This window comes from Pithys albifrons, chromosome 8 (assembly GCF_047495875.1).
Source record: "Pithys albifrons albifrons isolate INPA30051 chromosome 8, PitAlb_v1, whole genome shotgun sequence".
Classification (NCBI taxonomy): Eukaryota; Metazoa; Chordata; class Aves; order Passeriformes; family Thamnophilidae; genus Pithys; species Pithys albifrons.
Genome location: NC_092465.1, coordinates 7108013 through 7134399, shown reverse-complemented (window position 1 = coordinate 7134399; position 26387 = coordinate 7108013). Strand labels below are relative to the sequence as shown.

The window sequence follows — 26387 nt, the reverse complement described above, 5'->3', positions numbered from 1 at the left end:
AAATTGCGTGGTAAGATATGACAGAAATTAATATCATTAGCAATTAGCTCATCAGTGGTCCATGAAGTAGAAGACAACACCTTAGATAAAGGAGCAGAGGCAGAAAGGTTTCCCTCTTACTGCTTTATTTTGAGCAGATCTGCACTCTGCTCAGATGCTCATGGTACTGCCTGGGCAGCTGCAGATAAACTGAGAATACACTCCAAACAACTGGGCAGAATGACCATTTCAGCTGAGACACAGAGCAGAGAAGGAACCACAGTGCAACCAGAAAACAGGACACAATTTAGGCACAGTCACGGGAAAGGTTTCTATGAAACAATATCCATTTCCCCCAACTGATTTTAATGTTAGCAACCCTTAGGCCTTCTGCCCCACTGGGCATGACTTGCAGTGATGCTGTTCTCTCAGTTTTCCCATTTTTCAGTGCTATTCTTAGTTTACACAGTAATATTTCACCTGTCACACAACCCCTACTGAAACAGTTTCCCGTGGTGAGATGTACTGAAAGACTTTGAATTTAAAATATTTGCCATGTAATTTAAGAGACATTGCACAATAGTACCATCTCTTTTCATCCTATGCTCCAACCTACTTTCCAGGCAGAATTGCAACATAGGAAAACCCTTTATGTGGCTTTTACCCTGCTCTAGTCATCCACAGTGTCTGCCTTGCCAGATATATCTTTCACACTGTTGATTATACTGGAGTGCCTAAATGAGCAAGAGCAGTCACAGAACAGAATTCTCCACCAGTTTCCTGATACTGTTTCAAATGGAAGCAGTATCCTCCCTAACTTTTACCGATGGATTTAGCTCACCAAACTGAACCCAAGGCAATCTGTGACAAAAGGCATCTGTACAAATTCTTCTTACAGGACACTGAAAATGTAATGAGATGTTCACTTTGGGGTATCTTTCCATAGCTCTGATAGTTTTTTCCCTACTGTAACTGCATTTAATGGAGCCCTCCTCACCTGTAGGCAACATCTGTAATGATGGAAAAGTGAGATATAGATGACACAACTTTTAAACTTTTGTTCCTACTGTTGGAATTCTTAGGGCATTTGCCCACAATGAATTAGACTGAGAATTCCAAATTAATCTGATCTATGCTACCGTAAATTCACCAAATGGGTGTTTCAGTGATCATTCCAGCCTCCCTTTTCCCTTCTGCTTCACGGAGTCAGGACTATATATTACATATCCTCACTTAACAGTATTCAAACTGTAGCCAGATGCACTGTTTGGCTACAGACAGGAAGTTGCCCTTTAGCTGGTCATCACAGGAGGGTCTGCCCTCACCTCACCTGCCTCTCCTTCAGCCTCACTGGCACAATTGCACCCAGACACATTCCCTAACCCAGTTCTGTCAAAATGTTTTGGTTGAGTTTAAGATCTGCTTACTAAAAGTGTTTAAGCTAACCCAGATCATTTTGACAGAAACAGGCTTGTGAACTACATGTGCTGCTGTCCTGGCAAAGCTGAGAAGGCAGTAAATTATGAAAACTGGAAAAGAGGGAGAGCCAAATGCAAAGAGAACATGAATTAGCTGCAGTCAATCGATGCACGTGGCTCCAGTTCAGTAATGTGTAACAGATTTTGCCCAAATTTCACTAAACTACTGAAAATAATTTTCTGTACTTGCCAAGCTTCTTGGAAGTTTCCAGGAGAGTACAGGATCCATTAGGTCATCTGCACTGCTAACAGTGGTAACAAGATGGAATTCCATTTTGGCTTTTTTATTTTTCCAGCTCTGCCTCCACCTCTGGGTTGAAAGGAAGGAGTTCAGGTTTCTGCCTCGTGCTGTGTTGAGAATGGCACTTGGCAGGCTGAACCCCAAATACAAAAACACTGCACACACAACTGGGCCAAACTTCAGGAAGGCTGAATACAAAAGGGGATCTACCATAAGGGTATCTACCGTAACTGAACTGAAGCCTCACTTTTTTTAAGCATACAAGCAAGAATCCTGTAGGAGTTGGAACCATTGCCAGGTGGCTTTCCCATTGAGCAGCTGGTTTGGATGGGTAGAGCTCAGGGAAGTTAATACCCAGTACTGAAAGGAAGCAAACAGGACAGAGGGAGAGCTGTTCTATAAGCCAGGTAAGGACTGGCTTTCACAATCAAAGGAAAGCAGAGAGCAGGAGAAAAGCCCTTTGTAGTGCTCCATGGTGAGCCAGTCAAAACACCAGCTCCTTCACCCAGCGTGCTCCCCTCATCTGTTTCATTCCTGCTACTCATACATGGTTCTGGAATTGGAGGCAAGAGCTGGAAAACAAAAAAATATAATCCAAAAGTACATTTTTTCCACATTGAAAATGAAATACTGAAGTCATTGGAGTAGTAAACCACAGAAACATTCTCCTCATAAAATTCTACCACATTTATAAAGCACAGAGATGCCTCCTCTCTGCAAGTGAACTCCCACAGTCCTGTGTAAAAGCTTTAGTGGTTCCACTGAGAAAGATTTGGGGTCAAGCCTGTAAAAACTCATAAAGACTAGACTCCATCTCATAAGGAAAAAGCACTGCTTGAATCCTAGGACCAATATGTTCAGCCAGGCAGGACACACACCTGCTAGAGCTTCACAGAGGTCAGTGGGGCTGTGGAGAGGAGGTCTGGCATTTCTCACTCTCACTGGCAGGGCAGGGAATAAAGAGAGCATTTGAAAGAACATGAATCACCTTACCACTTCTGGAAGCACCTTCTTCGCCAGATCGTGGATGGCTTTGATCACAATACATATAGATGACAGGAGGAATATGACACCCAAAATAACACAAGCTCTGGGGAAAAATAGACAAAAATAAACAGAAATGTTAAGAAGGTATTTGAAGTTGCCAACTCTCCCACTGCTGAGTGTAACAGACTATTAATAATAAAAAAGTCTTCAGGAGCTAAAGATAGAGATTTAAATTAAAGAACAGAATGAAATGTCCAGTTCCTCTCCAGTTCTTAAAACCTGGATTATGTATCAGAAGACAGAGAATACCAGATGATGTTTCAGGGCATACCAGATGATGTTTCTTTCTCTCTGAGGTTTCAGAAAGAAAGACCTGCCACTTCTGCTCTTGATGATTTATCATAGAGTCCTCTAGAGATCTGCTTATCTTTGTTTGTGTGTTTTGCTATGATCTCCCATTAGAAATAATCAAGGGAACTTCATTCTTTTTGCCGAACCAGGACATATGTTTGGTAAATCTGGTCAGTAGCACAGCAGACCCTGAAACACCTGTTTCCTCCCTCAGTCTCTAAGAAATAATACTTTAAGTGCACATATTAAAAAAAAAAACAGGTGCCTCACTTTGTAGCCTGTCCAAGTGTCTCCCAAAACCTAAATAAGGCTCAGTTTCATCAGATTAGGGGCTGTGCAGAATTAAGAGTTTCTCCTCCTGCTCTGCAGGCTTACAACTCAGTCTTACAAAAAACCCACAAACAAATGCTTAATGAAGAGAGCATAAAGTAACAGAGAATATTTCGCAGAGAATAACAAAGTTCTGTGTAGGTCAGACACAATGAGACTTACAAAGCACATAACACATAACCGAACTTCACAGTAAAAAAGAAAACCCTGGCTTTTGTTCAAACATACAGACCGGTTGTACCCTGAGATGGTGTTCCTTTTGCTGTGAAATACATATAAGGCTTTGGTTTCCTCTACATAAACAATAATAGCCAGTCTATTACAATATTGCTATATCCATAACTGCATGTTACTAGTAGTTCTTAGTATAAAATTTACTACAACAGAGCAATTTTAATATTTAAAGCATGAAATAGTTAAGTGATATCTATATATGCAATTTTTTATTCAAGAGCTGTATTTCCTTTGTTATTCATCTGTTGGTACCTGTCTGTTGGCTCAGACAGCTGATGCTATAATTATTCCAGCACCACAGTGCTATTTTCCCCTGCTCAGCCCTCAGGGCCATCTGGGGGTTGGCACCAGGTGTCCCATTCCCAGCACGCTCCATGCCAGGGCTGCAGTGGCACTGGCATTGCCCTGCCTGGCTCAGCGGATGCACAGAGGAGTAGCTGGTCATTTCACCTCCCAACACAAGTGACACCAAAGCACACTGTGGACAATCCCCACAATCCTACTGACAAGTTCTCAGGTAAGAGGCTGTCCCTCTCCAGAGGATTAGACAACACAGGGGCTCACATCCTTCCCAGGAACAGTGAGGAGAGGGGCTCGTCTCAGGTAGGCAAAACTCTGCTACACCTATTTTAAGATGGATGTTTAACACCTTTGTAGCAACTTGCAACACAGCCCTCAGTCCTGTTAAATATAACCTCTCATAAAAAGTACTCTCCTGACCCCAGAGTCCTTCCCCTGGGCTCAAACACAGAACACAGATCTGGGTTATAATCTGTGACAGGAGAAGAAAGTCACTGAATGGATTCTCTGCAATCCTGCAGTGAGAGGTGATCACTAAGTGTTCACACAGATGGGACAAAAGTTCTTCTCCCAAAAAGAAGGAGTAAAACTGAGCATTAGTGGGATTTCCCTTTTCTATTGCAGCTCCCTGCTCTGCAACAGATTCCTATAAGAGGTTTGCAGTTTCACTCTGCCTGAATGGATCATACACAGAGACCTGTCCGGAGAGTCTTCACCTACTTTTGTTAAATTCAGAACTTTTCAGCATTATCTTCATTTATTTCTCCTGTAATATTTAGCACTGTCATAACAGAAGAAGGTTATATTGCACAATCCTTCACAACAGAATCTGTTGTGACTATGATTTTTTTCTTTTGATGATGTAAAGACACCTATACTAAAAGTTCTGCTCATTTACCTGAGACAAATGCAGGCATGAAGTAACTTGAATACAGACCTGCTCCACAAAAGTTGGCTGACTTACCTAATGCCATTTGCTGAGCCAGGGACAGGTTGACATAAGATACATTTACTTCCTGTAAGAATTTGCTGACATTATTTCTGAAAGCAACTCTGAAAGACAAGGCTTTTTATCACTCCCAGCAGGCTTAAACCAACACAGCCAGCAATCTGTGAGCTGGAAGCTGTGGATTACACCTCCTCGTGGCAGTATGTACCACTGAATGCCAAGGGTGTGGGGAAGAGAAGACAGCAAAGCATCATCACTTTCCCTTAACTTCCCTTCTATTCCCTGTTCACTTCTGAGGAAGACAGGAAAACATTCCCCTTAGGGAATGCCACTGTTTGGATTTGGTTCACATAAATTGGAGAGTTTGGGGTTATCTCTGTAAAGTCTCCAACCATCCAAGCCTAACAGCAAATATTTTGCATCTTTGCCTGTGCCAGCAGATACACAATGACTTCAGCAATCTTGATCTGCTTCTCTTATTCTCCACATCAGTTTTACTGTGGCAAAAGAATTCCCATTTACCTCCTTAACCCGAAATAGTAAAGTGGAAAGAAGAAAAGAAAGATGCTAATAACAGGGACGAGGTTATTAACAGCAGACAGAAATGCAGTTAGGTTTGAATCAGCATTCAGTCATCATATTTAGCAAGCCTTTCTTCCCCTTTGTATGCTGGTTTTTGGAATCCACAGCCATACAACATTCATGAGTAATGGCATAGCACTTTAAGTGCAAAAGTGTGTTTCCTGTCTTCTTGAGTGTTGTCTCAATTTATCTGCATAACCACTTGAACACAACACTGCACAGTGTCTTCTTCTAATCTCATTTGTCAGAAAAAAATCTTTTCTAACTAGATTGCAAATTATACAGAATTCAACTACAAATTTACAGAATAAGAAACCTCCATAAATTAATCTGGATAACTGTAGTGCATAACAAACAAGTTGCAATTGGTTATTGTAAGCTTGCTCTACTTTCACAGCATTAGACCACAAAAATTTTAATACAAGCCTGCTAACTTCCATCTGCTAACAATTACTGCTGTGTAACTAAATAGTGTTTCCAACTGCACACGAAGGGTGTTAGTGCCAAGCTGGTTGGCAAATGCAATTTCATTAATAACATTCAATTAAATTAGATGAGCCAACTGCCATTTCTAAACAAGTTCAAGTCAACTTAGAAGTACCCATAAAAATTAATGAGAGGAGTTGTACAGAAGTGATGTTAGACTGATAATGCAGAGAAGATTTTAAAGATATCCCTGACGTGTAATCGCCATGGTGTAATAAATGCTCCTCAGTCTCCAGGTTCTCCATGAGGGCTGCCAGCAATTCAGACACTCTGGAGGAGTTGATGCTCCACCCAAAGCCCTCACATTCCAGAACATTGGTATGTTCTTGCTGAGACATGAGGGAGGGCACTCCCTGTCCAGCGACACACAAGATGGACAGATCTCCAGGTGTCCTGTGTCACCAGCATCACTTCCACCCCCAGCACCTGCTGAAGATCCTGTAATTATACAGCCATTTTTACCTGAGTTAATGTAAGACCTTCCCACTAAATATTTATGAAATCATTAGAGCTATAACTGATCTATGGAACAAAATAATTGACCACTACATATTTGACAGGCAACAGGAAAGACCCAATGAAGAATGCATGAATCTGAAATCTCCCTCAGTTCCATGTAATATATTGCTTCTAAAAAGAAAGAGGAACAGACACAATTTAGTCAAAACATTTTAAAGCATAATGGAAAAGCATTATTTGATTTTCAGAAACAATAAGCTTTCTGGAACCTTTCAGAATGCAGTATATTTTAAAGAATCATAGACTAATTCAGAAAGGAAAAGGTAAAGGCACTCTGTGATATCCAGGTAACAATCAAGTTCTATGTAAACTAGAACTCAGACTTTCAAAGCTGTATTTTTCTTAGAGCAATGGCAGTTGGAACGCAAGAGTAATTAAAACTACACGATTACATGATCAGTAAAGGAAACTTAATGTTACAGATCTAACAGTGAAGTCACCAAATCTTCTTTAGTTTGCTGTAGGTGTTGGTAGCTGATCACAATCTGCCAAGTTACTTCTTGGTGGGTTTGAAGCAGTATTTCTATCTGAAAATCCAGAAGATATTATGCAGTGCAATTAATTGTATGAAAAATGAATTCATCAATTTTGTCAATTTTTCAGTCCTGCTTTGTCACAGAGGAAGCACATTGTTCAACTGACTGAGCTGCAGCCTCAGGCATTGAGAATGGAATTTAGTCTCTCAAAACTGTCAAAGTCTTTGTATGCAGCTTCTGAGCTTTGGTTACTGCCAGTTCACTCCCAGTGGAATTCAGACATGTGTATAAATCCTAAAATCTAAAGGGTGGTTCTGGGTGTGGCATATCCTGAAAATTTGCAAAAGTCACTCTTCTGAAAGTAGCATTACAACCCACATACAACACATTATATTTATACAACCCAATAAATATCCGTCTTGTATTACATCAGTCTTGGATATTGGCACTCACACCATCAAAACCAGATCAGTAGATCTGTACTACATGATGTAGAGCTGCCAACCTCATCTCTTCCCCAACACATTCCCTTATGGAGCTCCAATAGACACAGTTCTTCACTTTAATAATGTATTCTCACAACTCATAACAACACAAAAAAAGAAATCAACTCCTGTGAGCACCTGACAGTGTTTCCCTTAATCAAAAATTTGTTACTTTGCATAAGTTAATGGCTTTTAAGCAGGTAGCTATGAAAGGTACTGAGATCCAGACAGAGACTTCCACCTCCACAAACTGGCAATTTTCAAGATGCTTTTTGTAAGTTAACATTTTTTCCTCTTTTTATCACGGAATTAATTTCCTAAGGAGAGTATGTTAAATTATTCAATTCATTTTCATCTAGTAGATGCAGCAAAACAGCCTTCTAATTCACAGATTTAGCCTTAATTCTATCTTATATTTTCCAATTATTTGTTATGATTCCCTACAGGTAGTGATAAGACTAAAATTCCATCATATTTCCATCATAGAATTAAAGATTAATCTCAGATTTCTGTGGTGATTAATCTTCAGCGTAATGAAGGAATTTTACCACACTAAACACCCTTCACAGGAGCTGACTCTTTGCAGCCAAAGGGACTGCTCTTCCCTGTAAGACTGAGATTGAGGTTCTCAGTTTTGTAACACTTTATAAAAAATCACTAGCTAATAGCAGTGAAATGACAAATACATGCTGAGTAACAAGCTCTGCTATATATTACCCAAGAGAGATGTGGGGTAAGCCACACAAGGGTGACTGGGGACAGAGTTTTTCACATATAAACCAACTGCTATAAAATATCAGTGCAAGAAGTTTCCCTTCTTAACTATCCTCCTGCTACCTCTGTGGCAAATGGAACACAGTAACACAGCACCAACCAGGGTTTATGATGAAGCTCTTGGCAATTCTTCCTCTCCAGTCAATCTGCTCTCAAGTGCAGCAGAGGGGGCACAACAGAGCTCAGGATTCACAAAAGATTAGTGATGCATGTAAATACAATGTGCAAAAAGGTGTTAACTTTCTCTCAGCAGCTCATGGAGACAGTTGTTTGGAGTGGTAGGGAGGGAAAAGGGTCACAAGCACTTGGTAGTTTGTCTGTCACATTCTGGAACCTATTTTACCACCACACTTCAAGTTCATGGAAATAATCCCTGAAATGTGATGACACCGTGTGGAATAAAACCAGTTTGTCAGTTACAGTCCAGTTACTTCCCACTGTTGCCAACATTTGATACAACTGAAATGCAATATTAAAAGGCTAAACTTCTTGTCAAATACTGCACTGCTCTCCCACCTTTTTCACTAATTGCAGTATCTCAGATTACTTGACCTTTTTATGATTATATCGGTTATTTGGGGTTTTATTACTATTGCAAATACTAACTGGCTCATGGAACAACAGAACAGTCCAGGTTGGAATTGACCTTCAAAAATCAGCTGGTCCAACCACTCATGGGAAAGGGAGCCTGGATGAGATTCCCTAGCACCCTGTCCAACTGCATCCCATGATGAGGACTCTGCCACTTCCCTGGGGAGGTTGTTCCACTGATAGATTTCTCTCAATTTCTTTCCTGCATCAAGATTTCTGACCTTATTCACTGAAAACATTTTAATAATTTCAGCAGAGCTACAGAGATAAACATGGCAAAGAGAACTGTTAAAAAAGCCTTATATAAACCACTGGCATTTGTACTAATATCCTTGAGGTAGAAACTCTAGTTTCACATTTGCAAACCTGCCATCTAAACATGCTTCATGCCTCATCCAATTCTCTGGCACCCACCATACAATAAATAAAAGATAATACTTCTAATTTCTACATATATTCCTGTTACCTCATAAGAGTTGGTTTACTCTGTTTTAATTCTGTATTTCCTTGGTTGTTTAGAATCTACCATGATATATTTTCCTAAGAGAAATGAGGTTTCCACCAAGGGAATAATGGAACAGTTTCCCAGAGCGCTTGTGGAGTCTCCATCCTTGGAAGTTTGCAAGACCTAAGTGGATAAAGTTCTGAGTAACCTCTTCTGATCTCACAGCTGACTGCTCTGAGCAAGAGCCTGCACTAGAGACATCCTGAGGCTCCCTCTAACCTGGATTATCCTGTGATCCCATTAATTTTTATTCACAAAATCTTTAACTCTGCAGGATCTGTCAAGATCTTTAAGCTCTAATGGCTCCTAATAGCCCACAGAAAAAGAAAAGTTAAATTCTCTACAGGCTGTTTTCACCACGGAGTGAAGAGGTTGTGCTGAAAATATTACTTTGCAAGGAACTGGAACTTCACATTAAAATAAGCTGCAGGCCAATAAGAGCAATATGAGCTCTAAGCCCAGGAGTAAAGGGAGCTTTTCGAGCAAAGCTGAGCAAATCAGTTTTATGATGGATGCAGGATTTAATCTCTGAATAAATCCACCAGTGAAACCTCTAGAGTTTAAGAAAAAAAATTTAAATTATAAAAGCAATTATTTTAACAAAACTGTAAAAGTGCTAATTCCTTTTTCCCTATGATTAGAAAGGATTTTAGTCTCAATGAATGACAGAGTGAATATAATGTATGGAATCATTCAGGTGAAGTCATATGGCAATTGCCTGAGAGGTTTGTGCTGTCAGAAGTCAGGCAAACATTTTTGAGCACCCTTCACTTGCTAATTCTGTATTTCTCTGTATCTTTTTCTCATTGTCTTCTGTGGAAACTCTTGCTTCCATTCTTGCTTCTCATACCCCTTTACAAATTACATTCTCTGAAGGATCCTTCATTAGTAACCTGGAGCTTGCAATAAGCTGCACCACATTTCTCCTAGATGAGAGGCTGGCAGCCTGTTTAAACAAAGCTAGGCCTGCTTTCATTTAATATTTGCATGATGGCATCTCTTACAGTCTGTTTACAGTAGCAAAGTATAAAATTCCAGTCACAGCCAGCCCAAGATTTCTCAAGCACAGGCAAAATTGAATGCTGATAACCAAAGGGAGAGAACTTGGGAGAAAAATGCTCAATTTTTGGTCTCCAACAAGTGATTTTCTGGTGGCAAACAAGTGGGATCTTGCTGATTGGAATGAAATGGAGCTTGGTAGAAAAACTGGAAGAGGACTCGGAACTAAGTCAATGGACAAATAAGATAGAAAGGGAAAAAATCTGAGGATGTTTCAGAGAAGTGGCTGAAAGTGTTTGCTCTGGTTTGCAGTCACGGGGTGCCAAGGCACGGCTGGGGATGTTGCAGGGTCTCTGCATACCAGGGTAATGCACAGGGTAAAAAATGCAACCTCAGCCTCAGCCCTGAGATTCCTGCTCATTTATCCTTCTCTGCTGCTGATCTTAAACTTCCTTGTGCCAATTAGACAGTTGTATCTTGTCCTGTAGCTTTCCTATGATCACGTTGAGTTACTGAAGGGGCTTTGGACACCAAACGGTGCAGAATCACAGCTGTTCAGAGTATTTACACCTGCCTGGGGCTGGGTGAAGAGGGAATAGAGTCAATTTAAGAGGCACTTTTAAAGGAACAAAGTGGGCTTGCTGTTCATCACACATGTTCCATAATCCACCCCCAACTGCCAGAATCCAGATCAACATCATTACAGCTACTCCTATTTCTCACACGGGGGAAAAAAAAAGCCCAAACCAGGTTACACAATAAAGAGAATTCAAGTAATAGTCCAAATTACCATTGAAAGTCAATTTCTCTATTATTTTATTTCAAAAAATATACTGTGATATCACAGGGTCTAACCTCTTCTTAAAAAACATGGGCGGGAAATGCTGTTTATATGTGAGATTCAGATCACCTCTGCTAGGGATACATTTCATGTTGAAAATGTTACAGACCTTCTAAAACTTTTATTATCCCTTAGGAGCTCAATTGGTTTACATCCTTTAAAATCATGAAGCTGAACTGAGGCAACAGTTCCATAAATAATTTGATTCTCCAGGTATTAAATATCTGCCAGAAGAAAAAAGCTAACAGACATTTCTACAACTTGGGAGAGTTTGAAAACTCCCATGACCTATTTTCTGGTTCCTGGTCTGCACAGACTGTACAGCTGCACTTGGAGTACACCTGCCTTACAACCCCTCTCCTGGTTGGATCACTGCTCCCAGCCTTGCAGCAGATGATCAGAGATTCTGTCAGTCCCCTGCAGCTGAAATTAAAGCCTTTAGAGAATTTCTGTAATATTCATTTTTATGATGAATATTAAATTTCAGTACAGAAAACATCATATTCCTCATTTTATACACAGACCTATGTGTAAGTACTAGTCAATACACACAAATACTCTTCATCAATTACAAGTGAAGTAAAAGAAGAGATTTTCATAAATTAAACAGATTTTGGATCCAGCTCCAGCCAAATCATTGCCAAGTCTGCAGATGCCACAGTTTTTGAAACAGATTTAAGAATGTATAAATATATACATTTTCTATTTCATATTTAATATAACTTCTATGTGAGAAGATTTTTGGTGTGTGCAGGGATAACCAGAGGCACACGTGCATTTCTGCGTGGATAAGAGCAGTTTATGCATGCTTTACTCCTGCCTGAGTTTGGGATAATGAATTTATGGAGAAAATATAGTGCTTAATAACTCAGCAAATGAAGCACCTCTAAAATTTGCATCTGGATGTAGAATTTTGGCTAAATACTTCAGAAGAAAGAATGGTTTAGAAATTTTCAGTGTGGTTAAAAACTCCTCCCACAAAGCAGATCTCCAAGTACAGGTGAACACTTACTATGAAAACTCTGCACTGGCCTCACTGTGTGGCAGAGACATGCAAGTGGCATGTGAGGGTGAACTCACGGCACTGGGAACTACACCAGAGTTACAGAGACAGGTTCTGAGCTGTTTGAAGTTTGTAGGCCACCTCCATGGACTTGACATTTTCCCACTTCACTTAGGTGTTCCATTCAGCTCCTCACAAAAGAGTTTTTCCTCCAGTCACAGAGGTTTGCCCTGAACTGTGGGTAGGTGTGGATCTTGCCATCTGTGCTCTTTCGTATGTATGGCACAGATAAAATTAGCCCATTTTTTCAATGTGACTGATATGTTGGGTCTGAACTGAGAGGATTATTTTCATTCAACACTGCCTAAATAGACAGTGCTCATTTAGTTGGGCTAACCAGTGCAGCAGAGTCAATCCACACATGAAAATTCAAATACAAACCCTGCAAATTACAGTGGGGGGATTTATTTTAATTCTGTGAACCAGGAGAAAATATAGCCTGCAACCATATAGATCAGTCTGCTTTCTCATTTGGATCAGAGGAGAGAGAAGAGCCAGACCTAACCTTGTAATGTGACAGCCAAAAAAGGTGGTTTCTAATTCTTTGAAGCTCTGAGTGCAAAAGTAGGATACATCACAATTCCCACAGTCCCTGCTTAATTGTGATGCACATCCATCCAGTGTAAATTCCATAAGGCTCCCCGTGGCCAAATGGGCCACTCGTGGTGTCACTGTCACTGAACAGGAGCAAGAGAGAAGGAAGGTTACAACTTTGGAAGGAGAGGCTCACTCCATCTTTGGGTCTCACCTGGCATCCCATTTCCCCAGTAAGAAGGAAGTCTACACAAACTCACAAGCCACCAACTGTCCACACTTGTCCAGCAGCCACAGAAAAGTGTCCACTCCCTTCAGCAGCAGCTGTGGCTCTGGGGAGGTGACAGCAGTGATGGCTTTGTACAGAATCTGCACAGAGCAGCAGTGAAGTACTAAAGGGTGACTCCCACGGTTACCCTCAAAGCAAATATCAGTGGCAGGATGGAGCCTCTGCAGTGCCCTGGACTAGACAAGAAGCAACTGGACAAGAGACTGTAGAGCTAAAGCAGATTTGGAATTCATAGAGATAATGTAGTGCAAAGCTCTAAGATGTAATTTCATGAAGACCTACAGCACTTTGCCCCAGCAACTGAAGGATACCATGGACATATCTCATTTCCCCTGTTCTCCAAAAATGAATTGCACCAGCAAGTGAAGAGCAGGAGAACAAGGCATCACAGGGATATTTATCCATAAGATACCCATGCAGACAAAGGGAACACAGCAAAGGACAGTTAATTCAGATACATTCAGTTAAGTGTTACATACATGGAGATGATTTTATTATTGCTGTTAAGCCTAAGTTCCACAAAGATGGTAACTAAGCAACTGGTAAGGGTTTCTAAGCATTTAAATGGTCTTCTCCAAAGGTCAGATGCCTAAGAAGATGTAAGGTTATAAAAGAAAAACTGTTCAAAGCTGTATGCTTCTGCTTGATAAACATCCACAGATTCCTGGCAGCATTTGAACCACTAACATGCCTTCTTGCTGCAGTGCCCCATTTACCTGAAAAGTCTATGTATCAAAACTGAGCCCAAGGCATCCTCTCTGACAGGATAACTGACAAAAAACACATGACCAGGAGACTAGCAAGCAACCAAGGATGGGGATCAGGACACTGGAAATGTTGTAGTCATTGGATACTATAAAAAATCTATTGACAACATTGGTATGCTTCATACAATGTTTTTAAATATCCTAATTCCCATGTCATACTGTTACCTAGCCAGATATTTCACCCCTAGTGCATGAAGTTCTAGAAAAATGTCAGAATTTATTTCCTTCCTGCCTGCCTTCATTACACATCCCTGTGTAAAGGATAACCCATATATATATGGATATCCACACAGGGTATTCCTCCAGCTGCCTGAACAACGAAAACCCCAGTAAATCACCATGTTCTTCTTTCAACAGACAGAAAAAACTTACAACAAGGATTATAAACCAAAGCTGTATATATATATACATACACACCAATTAGAAATCAGATACAATCCTCTATCACTGAGTTTGTCAAACACAAGGGTAGGGCAGTGAAGGGTGCAGGAGAATCTTAATTGTTGCATCCAGCATTCCAATTATGAGTCAGGTTTCCTATTTACTCTGTCCCTGAGGAGCAGTCAAATATCTTTCCTAGAGATTGCTTTAGCTCAAACTAAATTAGAAATTCTTGGATTAAGCTCTTAGAGTTATGTTCTTCTGAATGTCAAAACAGGTGAGAATACTGGTTCATCCTCCCCATAATTTAAGAACCTGTTAAGAATCAAATCCCCAGGGAAGGCATTTTTCACTTGGCCAACAGGCTCAGCATTCTGACAGGATCAAATCCAGCTGCCATAGCTGAGGTACAATTTATGGAGAGGAAAGTTAAATTACAGACACATAGCACAGGATTTGGGTAATGTCTAATTGCAAAATGACTGTTTTCTTCTGGCAAAAAAGTTTCTCAGAAGCAGGTGGAGGTAAGACAGATCTCTGCCACACTGTAGGCTCTATCTAATTCTTGTCTTTTTAATTTTACTGTCCATGTTTTGGACAGTAGCTTCACCAAGATAAGAAAAAAAGGATATATCTGCATTTGTTGTGCATTATGTCATGGCAACACAGAGCATCACAACTTTGTTCAAAATTATTAGTCCATGATACAATTTAGTTTTCTTATTACAGTAATTAAGGAATGAATAGCCAGAGCCTGAAATATGCAAACAAAACAAAACAACAACAACAAACCACAACATAAAAACCCAACCAACCAGCTAAAAAACCCAAAAAAAACCACAACAGCAAAACCATGAAAGAAATGTGTGCTTTCTGCTCTTGGCATGATCCAGGATGTTCATTATGAGTAAGGTTTCCTATTTACTCTGGCACTGGGTTAAGAAAGACATTGCCAGACGGGTTCCTGGGAAACACAGAATTTAACTTGGTACCATCAACAAAATAATATATAACAAACACCAGCTGCAACTGTCAAGAATCACTGTGTTAAATATGCTGTACAGAGTTAGTTTTTACAATAAAAAACCCAGTAGCCAAAAATCCTAGGAGTGGTGGATCCCACAGGCACAGACAGATACTCAGTCCTGCTCTACTCTATACAGAAAAGCAGGATTTTTCCAACCAACTAGTTTTTCACTAGGCTGTGCATGTATTTGTTATTCTGTTTGCTGGATCCTCCCTTTCTTCATGATATTTCTCACTTTCTCCTCACACACAGTTCCAGCACTCCAATCCAAGTCCTTCATTCCCAAATTTAACTGCAGCAGAACTGCCCTTTGGCTGTATAGCTACTGACTAGTTCAACATCTCATGAGACATTTTTCCAATCTTCCATTAAAAAATTACTTCCACTGCTATTTACTGGGTTTATTTAAGCCCAGGAAAACCCATTGTTACTGCATCAATGTCAATAAATTTCTTCCTTCAATAGAATTTAGATTTGCTTCAGCTACCCCAAAAGCTATTAAGTTGCCAAGGATTTGCTAAAAGCAGAATATTCAAGATATTTGTAAACTGGTTCTGGAGAACAGGAAGGAGGAACCATTCAGCTTTCTCTGCACATCTTGAATGGCTCAGTGCTCAAATCACAAACCAGAAGATTGGATTCAGAGCTGCAACTTGACAACCTGCTCTAATCAGCTCTGCTTTGGGCAGGGGGTTGGATCGATGACCTCCAGAGCTGCCTGCTGGGCTCAGCCTTTTTACAGCACAGCTCTGCACAGAACTCTCCCCACAAAGCCACACCTGGCCTAAGACACACAGTGGTGGGACTCTCATTTATCAGCTACATCAGAGGATGTTCCTTCCTTTTAGTTTCTCCTCCTTATGAAGAAAAATAAGTTATTGCAAAAATTTTGTTTTGGTCATAAATTTTCATCTTCAGTTGAGATCCAAAATTATTTCTCCAGTTCTTCAGCACTCCTTTCTTTAATTTCTTGATCATTGTTTTGTTGATGACTAGTTCAGCACCTTTATGTACCCTCATGTTAACTCGCAACCAAGCAGATCACACTGAGCAAATCAAGTACCCATGAACTATGTAGCCTGACTCTCTTCCCAGATATCCCAGACCTTCCCAACTCTTGCATTGCCTCAAGACCTACAATTCTTTCAATGACTCTTCTATAAAAACATCCAATATTCATCCCACTCCTGTGTACTCTTTCCTTAATGAGCCATTTTGGCAGAGTCAAGCAGTGCCTCATGGCCTGCAGTCTTACAGTGGTTTAATTCCTGGTCTTGGTGAATATTTTACCCACTGTTGTTATTTCATATGGGCACCAAGGATGCAGCCAAGAGCAACTGAGCAGCCTCAAGGGTTACAGAGCCCTGGGAGCAGCAGTAAAGGACTCTGGAGCACAGGTCATTTTTCCGTCAATCCTCCCAGTCAAAGGGGTTTGGAAGGGCCAGCTGAATCTGGAAAATCAATAAATAGTTACAGGACTGGTGCATCTGCCAGGGGTTCACAATCTTTGACTTCCTTTGAGAAACTTGGTCTTCTGGGGGCTGATGGGCTCCTCCTGGCAGAGAAAGGGAAGAGCATCTCCAGTCATAGGCTTGCCAAACTGGTGAAGAGGGGTTCAAAAGGGGTTTAAAGTACAGTTGCTGGGGGAGAGGGCGAGTCCATCTCACCAGTGTGATGCCAGGGCCAGCAAGAGGTGCTGGCCTGGAAAGGAATCACAGGTAAGCAGGAGAGCACCCAAAGGGCAGCACAAAGGAATTTCTTGGGATGGCTCCTGTGACTGGAGTGCTGAAATAGAAGGATGCAGGATGATGGGGCAGGAGGGTGTGTGTGTAGAGGTGTCATCTTCTATGTCAATGACCAGATGGATTGCACAGATTCCACCTGGGTGGGGACGGATGAGGAGCTGATGGAGAGTTTATGGGTCAGGATTAAAGGGAGGGCAGGGACAGGTGACATTATAGTGGAAGTCTGCTACAGGTCACCCAAGCAGGAAGGCCAAGCAGATGAAGCTCTTCACTGACAGATTAGGAGTGGTCTCACATTCACAAGCCCTGGTCCTCATGGGGAACTTCAACCATCCCTGACAACATAACCCTAAAACATACCCCAAAAACACCAAATTATTCCTTATGGAAACTACGGAAAATAAGGAGGTGACTGGCGACACCCAACATGGCTTCACTAAGGGCACACAGTGCCTGACAAACCTGGAGCCTGTCTATGACAGGGTTCCAGCTGTGGAAGACAAGGGAAGAGCAACGTGGACTTGTACAAAGTGGGACACTGTTGCACATGACATTCTTGTCACTAAACTGGAGAGGTGCATTTGATGGATGGATTACTCAGTGGATAAGGAATTGGCTGAATGGCTGCACTCACTCAAAGGGTTGAGGTCAACAGCTCAATGTCCACGTGGAGACCAGTGACTAGTGATGTTCCCCAGGAGCTGGTACTGGGGCCAACACTGTTTGTCTTTGCTGGTGACATGGACAGTGGGATTGAGGGCACCCTCAGCCAGTTTGCTGAGGATACCAAGCTGTGTGGTGTGGTTGACACCCTGGAGGGAAGGATGACACTAAAAGGTTGTACATGGGAAAAGTGCCTTCTCATCTCACCCCAGAAAATGAGAGAAATTAAACAATCTAATAAAAATGAAACCCATTAAACTGAGTTAAACTCAGCAGGACAAATTACCAGGATAGTTTCAGCACTCCAGTTCCCCTGAAGTCAAATGGAAATGTATTGGTTCATTTTAGCAGAACTTGGCACAGCAAGCACTTCTGTACTGTCAGGAGTGCCAGCCCATAAAATGTTGCCTCTCTCTCTGCCATATGGCCAAATCTTAAGTAAAACTACGCAGTTCTTTTACATCGTAGCATTTTATTCTGGGCATTTAATTCATAGCACATAATGAGTCAGTCTGTATTCTCTGCCTCTTTTTATGGGGGTGTGTTTTTCAGTCTATGTTCTCTCTCAATGACGTCCAACCTTTAGGACTGAATGTAGTTCTGCCTTTCCATGGGAGGCTTTCCACTGATTTCAACCGATTTTGGATCAATCTCTTGGTGTCAAGTTCATGAAACCGGAAGTTTTATAAATTTGCAAAACAAGATTAATTGGCACTTCCACTTGGCTTTTGCCAAGGAGCTAAGGAGATTGTCACACATTAGGATACGCAGACAAACGTACTATTTAAATCAATAGAAGGCAGACCTATAAATAAAGAATGAAACTGAACCACTCTGGCACACCTTATTCTGACAAACAGGCTTTTGCACTAAGGCAGAACATGACCAGGCACACAGAAACAGCAACAACACACAGCACAACCGAAGCACCCACACAGATTTGCACCAGGAGCCTGAGAGCAGAGCGCTGCACTGAGGCACTGGCACACAGCAAACCAGCACTGTGCCAGACCAGGTGTGCTAAAGGCACATATGACACAAAGATTATTCATCAGGTGAGCAAGCAGCCAGCAGGCGTCATTGCAACGCTGTCCCAGAGCAGAGGAAGAGTAATTACATGCAGCCTTTCAAGCAAGAGATTGATTAAACACAACAGGAAATTAGAAATGTGCCTCCCTCAAAAATCTGACACAGTAAGAACCGCCTTAAGCAACACAATCATCTCACCATCTCTTTGTTTGTCAGTGCCATGATTCTCCTGTCAGCTCTAGAAACCGAGGGGTAACCACACTGACTGTCCAGTGATTCACATTCCCAGCAGATGGTAACGCTTTTCCACTCAGTACTGAGCTCACCATGTAACCTTAGCTGTCTACAGCTAGTGGGCATGGCAAGTAATTAATAGATTTTCATTTAGCCTTATGTAAAGCAGAGGAATTATATGAAAGCAAATTAAAAACGAGTATAAAGAAAGAAAAAGGAAAATATGTTTACTGCTTTGTTTGTTCACTTTACTGGTTTAGCTATAGAGATATGTTGATTCTTCTTTTGTATTGGGATTTATTTTCTCTGTAAGTACTTTGCAAGGTTCACTTGAAAAAGTTGAACAGAAGGGGATTTCAAAAATATGTTAATTGAATGTTAACAGGAATCTCTGTGGACACCCACAAAAGCAAGATACTCAGTAAATATGTGTTAAGATCTCCAAATCTGTGCAGGAAGATAATTTTAATCACATATTTCTGAATTTATTTTTATGAATCAATGCCACATCAGTCTTTTATGGCCTTTTATTCCAAACTGTTCTGTATGGAGTCCTGCCAGAAAGGAATTCACAGCACTGGCAAGCTGTTGCATGAGCTTGAGTTAATGCTTGTAAAAATACTGCTTATTTTTTTCCTTAGGTTTTGGGAAAAGACTATGAAGACAAGTTATAAATCCTTCTGTCTAGCCTTTTTTCTTTTTTTTGTGATCCTCCTAGTTATGTACAAGTTTAGTTTTATCAGGTTGCCCTTCTTGTATCTCATCACAAAACCCACCTTAGCCCCTTCATTGTAAAATTGCAATCCACTCCAGGGGATAGCTGAACTATTTTCAAACAAGCCAGATGGGATGCTGCTAGCAATGGCAGCACAGAGCAGACCCAATGCAGACAAATGTACTGCAATTCTCTACCTAGATGTACCCAAAATTTGAGTAGGAGGTTAAAATTTCCTCTATGCACTAGACAGAAAAATTTTTGAGTCAATCTCCACCTGGTCCTCTCAGCTACCACAGGTAACCCCCACTAGAAACACTGCACAACGATGCAGAATACAATTCTCACCATGATCAATATTGCAATGCAAATGTAAGGATTTTTTTCCATGGGATATATATAGCATGCCTTAAATATGGGGGGAAAAAATATGCTTGCAAAGTAAGCATAAAGAAGACATGCAAGTACTGCTATACTCACACTTACCAAAAAAAAAAAAAAAAAGGGTGGGTTGTCTCTGTCTCTTGGTACAACAGTTACAATGAATTGTGTCACCCAACAATCATATCACTAATATGGACTCATCTTAGCAGATGTTCTGTAATCTCCACTTCTAATAATATCACTGCAGTTGAAGTGATTTACATCCAAAGAGACGGGATTCATATTTAAGGGAACTACAAATACAATACAAGCCACAATTTAAAATATATACTTTCATAACACAGGAAGATGCAAAATAAAAGATTTACAAATCTATATTAGAGATTGCCAATACAGATTGTTTGATACAGATGCTGGAAGGGAGAAAAAGAATCATAAAGACTTAAAAATTGCTCTCTTGGCTAAAAAGAACCTGAAAATTACAATCTCGGGGAGGTTTGCCTAAGGAAAGGCTGCGTGTTTGGGACCAAAGAATGAGCTGGCAGTAGGAAAGGATGCTTGCTGACATGACAAAATGCTTTTTCTCAAAGCCCTGGAGTCTGTAGCATGACAACAGAAGCTGTGCAGGCCCCTCCCAGCGCAGCAGCCCCCAGGGGTACTCACATGTACTCCCGGTGCGCGGAGTGCACGGCGGCCGCGTTGCTGTATCGCCACAGCACTATGGCCGAGGACAGGACATCCAGCGTGGCATCGAACTGCAAGACAGACAGACAGGGTCAGTTGTGCTGTGGGCACTAAGAGCAGTGCTTTTACTGTCCTGCTGCACAGGCACAAAGCAGCTTTGAGTAAATCACTTTAATGAAGGCAGGATTTGCATTTATTGCATTGATCTGCACATTTTTGCCATGTGTTGTTGCATAATGATACATTTTAGAGTTCAAGAAGTCAACCAAGGGATTCAAAACTTTTTGATTTTTAATCCATCACCTGTAGAGATGTTAAGGGGAAAAAAAGCCACCACAATCTGTGACTGTGGCACCAAAAAAAGTTATAATAATAATATGCTACTCATGCAAAGACTCTATAGAAACAAGTGTTTGAAAATGCTTGTCAAGCATTCTTTTTCTTGCAGTCACTGATTTCCTGCAATAGAAGATTTTGTTTCTAACCAAGAAAATACTTTTTTCAAAATCCCATTGTATCCAGATATATTATATGAATATATTATTCTGTATCACAGCCAAATTGCCATATTTGTATTTGCAGTTAATGAAGACATGATGTAACTCCAAAAATCAGGCTTGTCTCACTGTAAGAACTTCCATTCTTATGTCAAATTTTCTAGAGTCAATCTAACCTTCAAATTTGAAAGCAAAAGACAAATTATTTGATATGAGTCATTGTTTGCAGCTAAGAATTTTTTGCTCTGCTGCTAATCAGAAAAGTCATGGCAAGGACTAGAGAGCAAAGTTGTCATTCTAAAGTCAGTAACAGTCTTACGCAGACTTCAACAGGAACAGGGTCACACAAAGTTCCTAAGGGAACTTTGGAATTGGGCTCAAGACCAACAACAAAACTGATTTAGTTGAGGTGGGCAGTCTGTCAATGCTGAGATATAAGCACCGATATCAACTCCAACATAAGACTGAGTGTGCAGAAACAGAAAAAGTATAATGACATTATCTTTGCCATCCTTTCCAATGTTGGACTTCAACATTTTTTCTAATCCATCCTTGACTTTGCACACCTTGCCATGAACTTACCATAAGAAAAAATACAGTATTTCATCTTCAGAGAAAGCCCATAGAAATAAATAAATAAATAAATAAATAAACAAATGGGTAGAGAATATTTCAATTGTATCTCTACTTACAGCAAATCCAAAGGATGATGCACTGTATCTCATAACGGAGACAGCTGAAGGAAAGAAAATATTGTTTAGAATCACTTTAATTTTTTTTTTATCCTTTCCTCTTCTCTCATTCAGGAGCTACAAAACTTGTTCCAACACATGGGCATAGTTTGACCCAGTTCCAACTAGAACAACTGACCAACACTTCAAAATGTCTACAAGAAAGGCCTTGTGCTACAGGAAATGGTCAGGTCTCTCAAGAGATGCTCTTCTTTCTTGCAGAAATGTAATGGAATTCAGAAAGTCTGTTTATGAAACATGCTGTATTTTACATGCAGATTTGAGTAAAAATCTTTTGAAACCACAATTTCAGACTCTTAGAAAACTTATGTGTCTCAGTGTGCTCCTTGGTCCATCCAGGAGTTTCAGGTCACTTAAACTGGATGACAGAAAAATATGCAGATCCCTTGAGATTTCCTGAGTGCCATTTTTCTGCCAAAAAGCCTAAGGGTAATTCACACAGCCCCAGGAAATGCTTCAAATCCCATCAGATCAGCAATTCCCAATGAAAAAAACATTAGAAGGAAAAATTTTGACCAGGTCTGATTTTGACTGAATATTGCATCTAAACAATAAAGAAGACTCTAAAAATGGCGTAACACCTAGGAAAAAAAATAACATTTTTATAATTTTACTCCATGCATCCTGATTCCATCATCTCACAGTTTCCAGTTCTAGGAGGTTCTGTGTAAGAAAAGTATTTCTGCATCCCAGAGGAACACCAGGGAAGAAGCAGCAGGAGTGGAAAGGCCATCACCTGTTCCCTGCAGAAAACTCACAGCACTGTGTTTCCAGTATTAAAAGAGTTTGAAATAAAGCCTAAAAGGATTGATTTTACTGCTCTTTTATGAATGGATATCAGCTAACCTACTAAGAAAAACACAAGTTTGTTACAAAAAAAAAAAAAAAAAGAACGAAAACAACCAACAGGCTCATAAATGACTTTGTCAATCTTAGGCTGACAAACACAGTATCTGATTTTCAGTATTCCAGCACTCATTAGAACAGCTTGGCAAAACAGAGATGCTGTGGTTTGACTGTTCTTTTCAGTAACAGTGAGCTGCAGTTCTGTGGCTTTTGTCTGGACAAACAGAAATTAAAATCTTGGGAAAAATAACCCCTTTGTTATGGGTGTAAGACCCAGCTGTGGCCACGAGCATGCCACAAATATTTGGACTTCATCATTACAGTTGGCCAAACCACAAAGAAAAGTCATCAAGTTCTTTTTCAGATTTCAATTTTCTCAAAGTTGAAGAGCACTGAAACAGTTAGTGTAGATTTATGTCTCACTCATTTTTAAATCATAATTTCCCACACTTCATCTCCCAGGTAAAAAAAGGGGCTCTATTTCTTGGGCAGACTTGCCAGGCAAGAGCCTGCAGTGATCCATCTGCAAATTTCAACAGTTTCCTCCATAATAATATATTGCCTATCAAATTTTCATTGCCTCCTTAGAGACATAGAGTTTCAAAAACTGCAGAACTTGCATCAAAAAAAAGAAAAAAAAAAGGGGGCATTAACAGGTACATACAAACTTGCAATGTTCCTGTCGTTAGTGCTTTCATATGATGCAGTTCTAAGCAACACATACTCCTACCTCTATTTCTAGCCTGCCCCTGTAGTAGAAGAACTCCTCAGTTTTTACTAAATTGCCACTGCCTTTCCCAGCTCAGATCCTGCCTTCAAATAAACTTTATGGTTCCTTTAAAAATGAGGGTGTGATTTCTCTGGGTGATGAACTGCATACAGTAGCCACACCCTGAGGATGTTTTAGAGGGTGTATTTGTTGCATTTAAAGCACAAGGTCTTTAGCAGAAGAACTGCCTTTATGTATTCTAAGCACTAACACACAATCTGTTTGGCCTGAGCTGTCCAAAACAATAACAAAAACCAAGTATTAACTAACAGTGCCCCTAGTCTGCTCAAACCTTTTTGCTAACCAATGACTACAACTTGGACTGGCACCCTACAACATTAAATTGTAGTGGTAAAAAGACATATTGAAGGTAGCAATGACCACTTAAGCACTGGAAAGATGTATTTTATATTATTTATTTACATATGAGTCTTCTAATGGAATAAACAACCATTTTTCTTTTTCTTTCAGAGTCAAATAACCATGTTGAAGCACCTTCAGCCCTGACTTCAGCACATTAGTACTTTTAGCTGACAAGTACAGTCATAAAGCTCTCCAGTAAATCACCCCAGCTTGGATGGGATGTTTGTCCATGATCCAAGCTCTGTGGCAATGAAAGCAGCTGCAATATTGGCTTAGGAGTTATCAGCCAACACAGGCTGATATCACCACAGCCACTAAGAACAACTGGCTCCCACTGCAGGCAGTGAAGCTGAAGGGACTTTAGGAAAGTATTTTCAGCAGCCAAGGATTTGAGACTCCTGGGCAAAGCAATAATCAGTGGTTCTTATGCCTCCAGAGCCCCTGCTGACCTCCAGGAGCAATGGGCCATACAGCTTTTGCTGATCTCTCCCCTTCTTCTCAATATGTATTTTCAGCTATTCCCAGATGGGCGTCTGATTTTAAAAGAAATGCCAGAGATTCCTGGTCTCCCTACTGAGTCAGTACAATGGTGGGAAACAAGTAATGAGGAAAGAACAGAGCAGGCAGCTTAAAAATCCTGCAAGGCCACTGTATACATTCAGCAGCTCCACTGCCATGCCAGCAGGACCCTGCTCTTAGCTGTTTTATTGGTTAAATTGGACAACATTTTATTACCTCTACAATAAAGCAGATCATCCTAATGCATTTTCCTGACATTTGTAAACAGAACTTGCAAGCAGTCAGAAACTAAAAATAGAGTCAGCACAGTAAGCCACAAATCTCCCACTGCCTCCACCTGCACAGCAAGAGCAATTTGTGAAGTCTGCCAACCAATAGGTCAGATTGTAGTTCCTTCACCCCTTCCAAAGTGATTCCAAATTAAAAAAAATAGTCAATTTCCCATACACTCTACCCTCAACAAAATAATGGTTTTATTCATTTAATGTGCCTTAGAAAAATCATATAACTAGAGCCCTAACCCTACAAAATAGTTCAATTTAACTCTTCAGCCATCTAATTTCCCACCACCATCCTTTGTCAGGTTTAATCCTTCTAAAATGTGTTCCTGGAGAGACAGGATCCTGCAGTGACCCTGTTCCTCTGATACTCCTCTCTGTTCTGGGAGGGCACCCTGGCACCTTTTTGCAGGAGAAAGGAGGCACCAAATAGGACAGAAAATTAACTCTGCCTCCAGTTCTCTCAAATGAAAATTTTTGGGGTGAGTCTGACTACAAATGGGAGATGATACTTACAAACAGCTCTTCTACCTGTCATGAAAATTTCCTCTTACCTACTCAGAAATGGGAAAACTACTTTTAGGAAGCTTCTCTTGATGGGACAATCACTCCATCACTCTGCTTTGAAAGGCACACTTGGATGTCAGCACATAAAATATCATGTCTTCAAGAGCACATGACCTGCACTTAGCAGAAATCAGACAGCAATTTGAACACTGCTGAAAATTCTGTGTTTATCCCTCTGTAGACCACCAGGAATATCTTACAGGTTGTACGGAGTGATGAGCAAGAGGAGCTGAAGTTGTGCTGAATCAGAATTGAAACTGAAATGCAGTCTGTTTTCATTGCCTACTGTTGGTAAAACAACAAAAACAAACATTACAATAAATATTTCAAAATAAATCCATTCCAAGCAGAGAAAACCAAATGAGTAGCACTTTCTAAAAATCCCTCACAACTGAAGGCAAAGAACAGACATGTCTGATACTGTTAATATTTGTAAAAAGTGCTACTGGCCAGAATCAACAAGCCCCAGGTACCTTCTCCCCTCTCCCCAGACTTCTAGTACAGCAAAACTGAAGGATTTCTGCCATCAGCACAGCAGCTACAAATGGCTGCCACACATCCACTACCTCAGACAAGTGTGCCAGATACTTCATCTGCATGGGTAGATCCAGACCAATCCACCAGTGTCATGTTCCTTGATCCGTATTTCTATCCCAAAGTCACTGGCAAAACTGTACCAACTCTACCTATACAGAACCTCCAGCTCACTCTCCCAGTTTATAATCACGTCAACATGATAGACCCTCATTTCTGTGCAGGACCATTACACCATTATGTTTGTATTTACCAAGTGGAAGCCTAAATTTAATGTATATCAAACCTGGATCTTCATCTCATTAGAAATTATGACCAATTAGTAAAGAAGTCCCTAAGAGGGTTTGTTTTTCCACCTGCCTGAGAGGTGCCATAGCAACGCTGTGCAGAAGGAGCTGCAGGAGGGAGCCAGGAGAGCTCCATCCTTGGGGAAGGCTCAGCTGTGGGATCTCAGGGAATGGGACTCCAAAGAGCCACACAGCACATTCTCAGCTCTGCCCCTGCCTGGGGCAGGACTGCTAGCCCAAGAAACCACTCTTCTCCAGCTTTGTGAGGTTTTAACTTCTGAATTTGTTTCCCATACAGAGCAGCACCTGCATCTTCCAGCCTGTCTCTACTGTCCCCCAGACAGGGCAGGGCT

At 40.7% G+C, this 26387-nt stretch overlaps 1 protein-coding gene across 1 annotated transcript in view; it reads right to left on the bottom strand.

The window, feature by feature from the left end:
* Positions 1 to 26387, bottom strand: part of TMEM163 (transmembrane protein 163) — a 93656-nt gene that overhangs the window by 16192 nt on the left and 51077 nt on the right. Inside the window, exons 3-5 of the mRNA XM_071562231.1 lie at positions 21812 to 21855; positions 20602 to 20693; positions 2692 to 2788 (exon numbers count right to left, since the gene is read on the bottom strand). Coding sequence (XP_071418332.1) covers positions 2692 to 2788; positions 20602 to 20693; positions 21812 to 21855 — 233 coding nt within the window. The remainder of the gene's footprint in view (positions 1 to 2691; positions 2789 to 20601; positions 20694 to 21811; positions 21856 to 26387) is intronic.